We start from the raw sequence: 7,867 nt of genomic DNA, 5'->3' as shown, positions 1-7,867 counted from the left end.
GAAATTGGACATAGCACAGTCGTTAGCATGAACTACATCTGGGGACGTAAAGACATAAGCTCCTAACAACATGAAAGAGAATAACATGAACATGGATCCAGTTCTGTGACTGTGAATTATTAATTTTTTTATTCTGACTCCAAGTTATACATTTTTAAGAAAGTCATTCTTTAAATAATATGTAAAAACTATTGTACACCAATGCCTTAGACATCAGGCAGTGTGTTTTTAAACACCTATGTAACAACTATCTAAAATTCCCTATAACTGAGCTTTTTACACTAAACGGTTCACATTATCTTTACAACTCAATCATTCAATTAAAGACGTTCTGAGAACTGTCTTTTTAAAAGGCGTGGCCTGTCAGGGAGGGGGCGTGGTATATGAAGGGGGATGGGCTGCGAGAGTCCGGTTCTCCCTCAGTTCAGTGTTCAGTCGTGCAGAGAGAACGGAGGCACAACCATGGCGACGGCAGGTAAAAAAACGGAGAGGGCTCTTATTCATAAAGAGATTGTTTATGGTCTGATCTTTGTATTTCGCTTCATCGCTCTATAACGCTGCCATTTTCTCCACAGAAGCAGAAACACGCCAGAGGCTGGTGAGGAACGTTAAAAAGGAGGTATGTGATTTCTCTGTGGGCAATAAAGGGAAATAAATGTGACGTTAAATCATTGGTTATAAACGATACAGGAATTGAGTGAAACCGTTAATGAACGGAAAATTCAGTTCACGTTTCGAGTTAATAATTCGAAAAGAAATTAAACGAGCGTTAAAAATAACCAGAAGGGGACGTTTCTGTGGGAGGACAATTTTAAGTAACTTATTTTAATTTAAAAACAGTCGAGTTTCAGTAATATATTCCAGAATATTCGAATACAAATTAAATTCGATGTGTTAATTTTATCAACTGTAATGAAAGCATAAAAATATTGTACATTTTTAACATGGTTAAGAAGCGTAAAGTGTAAAAGACAGGAGTTACATATTTTATGGTCTTGTTCTAAGAGTGGAGGTAAGAGGAATCATATTAATTTGAATAAGTTTTCACAAATAATCAGATAATTTTGAGATTCTTGGCCTTCCTGACTCAATATATCATTAAGAGTTTGACCCCACACTCTGTAAGGCCTCTTTGGGTCAAATCAGACTCTGTCCAGCTTTTTGTGGTTCCTCGTTTGCACGAGAAAGATATGATTTGTTGAATGACAAAGGGCTTCCCCAGTTTTATTGCTGTTATTACACTTCACCCAGTTTTGTTTCCAAGCTCAAAGTGGATTAAAACATTCAACAGCTGAAACTGTACTGACACTATACAGCCTCAGTTGTACACACTTGTTTTCCCAAAATTTCTTCTGAAATGGATGGTGTTCATAGACACTTTACTACATTTACAGCACCAGGCAATGCTTTACTCTATGATTTGTAACATTACTGTGATAATCTCCATTCAAATGGAAAAATTGAAGGTTGATGTTTTATAATTGTTTCTGGATCTCAGCTCATCCCAGATATTTTGAATGGAAGGCTAATCAATCCAGAAAACACAGTTCTCAACTCAACCCAATAGTGGGGGCTTTAAATCCCTTCCTTGTCATTGCACACGGTGTCTTTAGACTCATGTACAATTCCTTCTGAGCCATCTATTTTATTTTATGTTTGTCTATTGAGATTTTAAAAGCTATATGGGATCAGTTGTAAATCTGTGCCACAGTGGGTGCTTTCAGTAAGTATAAGGGATGTCCACAAACAAATATATTGTCTGCTTAAACTCTACTGTTGAGTAGTCTGCTGTGGGTGTAAGCATGCTCTGGTATTACTGTTTTAATGAGAGACCAGCACCAGACTATGGAGTGTTGTTCTCCGAACTGTTGGAGCTCCGTACAGTAGCTTTGAGTTGGAGTGCTTAGGCTTAGCATTCAATATTCATTCATTCGTTCATTCATCTGTAACCGCTTAGCCAGTTCAGGGTCGCGGTGGGGCTGGAGCCTACCCGGAATCAAGGCAGGAACATACCATACCATACGTCCTTCACAGGGTGCTTAGCATTCAATATCAGCCGCTTAATGCCTACAAATCTTACAGCAGTGTTCCAACGCCTAGTTTAAAGCCTTCCCAGAAAAGTAGAAGTAACCATTTCTGTTGAATACGACAGTTAAAACAACCTATATATCTAACTGTGTGCATATGAGACTGAGTTTACCTAATGGTCTCTGCTTCCAATGAGTCATCTAATTTGTGTATGTGGCATTTGAAAACGCATATGCAAGCCTCAAAGATCTGTGGAGTGACACTGTAAACAGATACATCATTAGTACAAATTTAACTTTGACACTGTCCTATTAAAACGCTTATTTCTGAAGCTAATGCGAGATGAATAAATTCATTAAGCATATGTACACTGCCTCTTGGAAACTAAGAAATGTTTTCTTATTTTCGTTATTTTGGTTGGATTCTGTAATTTTTATGTTGTTGTTAGTTCTGTGTGGCAAGACACCTTTAGCAAGTCATTCATGTTTCCGAAGCATGGCATCAGTAAGTGTATTGATTAGAGCTTGGAAATGTCACTGGCTGATGAAGAGAGAATCTCTCCATCTTTCACTCTTTCTCTCGCTCTGGCTCTCACTCTCCCCTTCCCGCCTATGTTTCACTTTCACACGCAGAACCCATAGAGATGTCACTAGGTTCTTGATCATCAGATCATTATAAGCACTCTTCGGGTCTTATCTCAGCTCTTCAGTCACAAGAATGGAAGTCCCATATCACATGATGTTTCCTTGCTGCTCTAAGACTAGCTTTTCTCATCAATCACTGACTGGTCCCCATGGACCAAAAGACTGAGAGAGAATAGACATGTCCTTCTAACCTCAATATTCAGGTGCCTACATTTTCCTGACTTACAGTGCTACTATAGAATTTAGCCTTGGGTTTCAGGTTTCAAGGCAGTCATTTGTCTTGTGGTAAATGAAATATTCACAGGATGTGATTGGATTTCCCATCTTTGTGCAACCAGTCTTACACCCTTCTCCACTGTGAATTGGCACTAATCTATGGATGAGATAATGGCGTACTACATTCATTGAGACCACGTTTCCCGCAATCACTTGCCCTGAGGAAACCTGCTGCAGTTTTCAGGCTTGGTCCAGCATAGGTCTGGTTGTTGAATCCATGTTTTTAAGTAAAATAATACTCTAAATGCTAAACGACACCTTCTCAGGACATGTACTGTATGTTGCCATCTGCCTATTAGTGACCCCTGATGTAACCTTTTCTGTGAGACACGTTAAGCTCTGCCTTATATATGCAACATTATTGGACAGCTCAACACATCTGGAGGAGAATTCTAATTGCTGCTCTCAGTAGTAGGTACATTCCAATGCATACATACATAGTATACCTACTGTGTATGTATGTATGTATAGGAATGTACCTACCTGAGCAACCTGAGGTTCAGTTCTCACATAGTACCAACAAAATAGCTTGAGCGAAACTGAAAAAGTTACATTGGCCACCTGTTGAATGGTAAGTGTGAATGTAATGAGTATGTATGCATCCTGCGTGAAAGTCTTTGTTAGTGTTACCATGAGTCCAGAGGATGTAGACGCCTGGAAATGAAGTCTATGAGGCAATAGAGTTTCAGCTACAGAATAATGAAGTGGAGGAGATGTAGTAATGAGTATAAGTAATCAGTTCATCCTCCCAGGAGTCAACTGCCTGAAGACAATACTTACCACTCTGCCTCTTAAGAAGCTCTTAGTAAATCTCATTCCGGATTCACATCATGTTTACACTATAACTACCCACTGTCTGGCGGCTAGACAGATTTAGCTGATACTGTGCCTACTTGTCTGTTGGCTTGATTCCCCTACCTTGTAGAAGCTGAGAAAAATCACACTTAAAACCCCTGCAGATTTTGCTGAAACACAAAGAAAAAATATCAGGGTCCCCCACTGAGGAAAATGTTGTTGCTCAAAAGATGCTTAGGGATGGTTCAGGAGGCTTAATGTCAGTTATCCTAATATTTCTCAAGAAAAGCAGCATCAGATTTAAAGGAGACTTCAGTGAAGTCGGCAGCATCTCTCCAACCGTTTTCAGAGATATTAAGGGGAAATTGCAGAGATATTAGGGAGATTCTGTAGATATATTAAGAATGAACCATAGTGATATTAGGTGGAGCTATTGAGATATTAAGGAGGAACTTCAGAGATGTAAAAGAACCACTACAGAGAGAGAGAAAGGAGAAACCAAATAAATATTAAAATAGGAAAAATATGAAGTATAGCTATATTCAGGAGAAACTTTAGAGATATTAAAAGCTCATTCATATTTTTTATATTTTGTTTCCTCTGAGTCTTCAGGTTTTCTTTTTTCTTTCTGCTTCGAAGAGTTTGAGTTTGATTGACTGATCTGCCTCCTGCAGGGTTTGATTACTCCGTCTGTGGCTTGAACGGTGAGGCTGTATTACCTGCGGCTATTTACACAGACTACAAACCTGCCTCTATCCCTCCCTCCCACCCTTCGTCTGGTTCTCTCTTACTCACTCATGCACACACCTGTATTGACTCAGGGTCAGAGGCATGCGCACCAGGCCCGTCGAACACCAGCTTGCCACGAGTTGTTTATTTTTGTCATTTAGCCCCAGCTGGTTGAGACTGTGGCAGGGTCTTATCGGAGTTGCCCTGCAGAGCTTGTCAGCATTTCAGCTGCTGCACAACTTAAAAAAGAAAAAAAAATCATGCTCTTTTGGCTGAAAAACAAATTTAGCACACAGCCTTAAAGTCTGACTGTTTTCAAATTTATGTCTAGTTCAGGAAACTGAAAACTTTAGGGCAGCCTTGTAACTAAGTTAACTAATCTTATTCCCAGTGGCATTTTTAAATTTTGTTCACAAAACCTCAGTTTTGTGTTGTTTCATTTCATACGAATACAGAAGATCCTTAAAATATATCTATCTATTCACAGTTCCTTATAATCTGTGGATAACCTTGTCCGTCTTAATGGCCCTTCTTGATTCCTTGTCATTGTCCTGATGTAGCCTCTGCAGTGCAAACATCTATGAAAAATTAAAAGGTAACTGCAACTGTGGTAGAAATATTTTTATCATTTGCAACCTACATATAAAAAAACATTGTGCCTTAGTTGAAACATGCCACATTTGTAGAGGAAATCCAGTGCCCTTCCCTCTTTCCAAAGGCCTTCACTGTGCACACAGATTCCTAAAAGGATCGAGCACTTCCTGTAGACATTCCAATTCAATGTGTACTCAACTGCCCACAGAGAGAGTGAAAGAGTTCTGCTTGTTCAAGGGAAATATTAATAAGCCTCTTTTCTAACAGTTTAATTACACCGCCATTGGGGACTTACTCTATTAAAAATCCTTTGTAGTGTGGGACTTGGCTTCGTCTGTCTGGAAGAAAGGCCTCCAGTGTTTAATTAAGGTTTGATAAAACATAGTAATTGCTGTGTCCAATTTGGGCCAAGTGTACTCACCTCCAAACTCTCAACTGCTCAGCCACCCAAGATTTTGACATAAGATGTCCATATAATCAAGAACCTTCTCAACAAATACAAAAAAAAGGCATTGATTGGGATCTTGATCTTACCTGCAACTGAAGGTTCCGGTTTCGTAGCTTATTTGCATTGTTTCATGCTGAGTTTTTGTTTTTCTTATTGTCACTGAAAAGGAAAAATGCTTCATGGCTCATAGGAGTATGTGAATAATAGCTGTGTGCACTCACATAAGAATTGTCTTATAGTGACAGCATGACCAGTGAATATTTAATAGTCTATGACTACAAGAATCAACATGACCACTTACTTATTTCTACAACCACTGTCCATGTCTCACCTCCGCTGACCACAGAGGACCACTTTATAGTTTTACAATTAAACACTGTGTTCCATCTGAAACTCTGCATACGATGTATTACACATCCTTTTGTCCTTCATCAGTGGATACAGGACGCTGCCCACAGGATGCTGGTGGCTGGATATTTTGGAATAGTGGACTGTTGTCAGTCTAGCAGTGACATTGATGGGTTTTAAAACTTCAGCAGCGCTGCTGTGTCTGATCTACATAGACCAGTACAACACAAACTAACACACCACAATCATGTCAGTGTCACTGCAGCACTGAATATCCCACCACCCAAATTATGCCTCTGAGGTAGCGGTCTGTGCTGGATTGATTTGTTTTAATCTCTCTCCCGCTAGACTTCATACCATTCCCATCATTTCCTGGCAAAAATGAGCAGCATTTGTCCCTCTTCCACCCGCAACACAGACGTTCCAGCCTGTTCATGCTTGTGGACCTGCATGCTTCACAAAAAAATCTTCTTCTGAAATAATATGATACAGCTCCCCTACAGGGCCTGGGGATAATAAGATCATGCACTTTGCATTCCCTCACAAAGATGTTGGTATATGAGCATGGCCACACACACACACACACACACACACACACATGCTCGTGCGAGAGGCAGACTAACCGGCTACAGGCGCCACCATTTCTGCAGCACAGTAATACAAAATTCATGTGGTGTTAATGTTATTGGTTGCTTCCCAAATATTTAGAATAAGTTTATTATATTATTAATTATTTAGCTCATTTTGTTGATTAGACAATGTAATTATTTCATGATCATTATCTTTTTAGAATTAGAGTTTTTATTCATTTGTGGGAATTTTCTACATGTTTGTCTTGTCTTGCTCCAGTGATCTCTGGATTAGTTAACGACCCACTCACTGCAGGACACTGTAATTTGGTCCCGCACCACAATGATCCTGACCATTGAAAAATGGAGTGAAAGTGGGCTAACAAAGTGTGCTGAGCAACAGGCGGATTACACTGTGTAATTGTAGAAGTTCAGAGTCCTACTGTATGGACAGTGAGTGTTAAAACAAGGAGGTGGTCATAATATATTGAAATGCCTGTATATAAGGAGTTAAAGTTAATGTCTTTTGCTTTACAAACTCCTGTCATTTGCAGTCGGGAATAATGAAACAGTCTAAGAAGCCTTGGCTTTTATATGAACTTGCTTTGTTTGCCCAGTAAATGATGCCATATTGATCTTTGCTTTCGCTTGTGTTGTAGGGCTCGTGAAATTACAGCCTGGTTCTTGCCTTACTTTTAATTATGTTCAGCAAATATTTTTTTTCTTTATACAGGCATAATTACAGTGCTACAAGCCAACAATCACGCCACTGATAAGATTTTCTCAACTTCATTTCCTACCTTGCCAGCAGTCAAACAAGATAACACATTTACACTGGCTTTAGACACATCGATCTGAAACTAACCACACCTCATTCTTTAGGCTTTGATTTTAAAAAGCTAAGTCTGGCCAGTATCTAAATGCATGCAGCATGTTATTTTCTTATTCTTGTGTGTTATTATATTTATTAATATAGTCAAGATGTCAAACAATAAAAAAACAAGAATAATATTTGCGATTAATCCCATGATTACATAGGCAGTTGTAAATAATCCCACTTTCGTTTTACCTAACCCTTAAATATAGCTAGATGTAGTTATATACATAAGTGTGGAAAGTGATTTTCATCAGTATTGATTGATTACTTTCAGTAAATTAGGACCATAACACTTCTCATGTTTGTTCCGTTGTCCGATATAGAGCAACACAGACTGGCAATTTAGGATCACAGTTCTCTTTCTTTTCCTTTAGAGTAACTGTTGAGAAGGTGTGTTTGTGTCTTTTCAAACATGTACCAAGAAAACAGCGACCATGAACCAAGAGAACTCTTGCTCTGCATAATTTGCAGTAGTCTATGTGTAGATGGCACATAGTGATCCAGGCACTCGTTGACAGAACTCCAGCTAGCTTCTGTGTTAGCTACATTGACCAAATAA

The 7,867-nt window shown here is 39.0% G+C and overlaps 1 protein-coding gene across 3 annotated transcripts in view; it reads left to right on the top strand.

The window, feature by feature from the left end:
• Positions 1 to 423: 423 nt before the first annotated feature.
• Positions 424 to 7,867, top strand: part of LOC136678289 (small G protein signaling modulator 1-like) — a 60,102-nt gene continuing 52,658 nt past the window's right edge. For 2 of the 3 annotated variants that reach the window (XM_066656287.1, XM_066656286.1), the window contains exons 1-2: positions 424 to 475; positions 576 to 619. In XM_066656287.1, the coding sequence (XP_066512384.1) occupies positions 463 to 475; positions 576 to 619 (57 nt within the window). In that variant the 5' untranslated portion in view covers positions 424 to 462. Of the gene's footprint in view, positions 476 to 575; positions 620 to 7,867 lie in introns of those variants that run through there. The other variant, XM_066656288.1, reaches the window with a different exon arrangement.

Source organism: Hoplias malabaricus, chromosome Y (assembly GCF_029633855.1).
Source record: "Hoplias malabaricus isolate fHopMal1 chromosome Y, fHopMal1.hap1, whole genome shotgun sequence".
In the NCBI taxonomy this organism is placed as follows: domain Eukaryota; kingdom Metazoa; phylum Chordata; class Actinopteri; order Characiformes; family Erythrinidae; genus Hoplias; species Hoplias malabaricus.
This window is presented reverse-complemented; position numbering and strand designations above follow the sequence as displayed.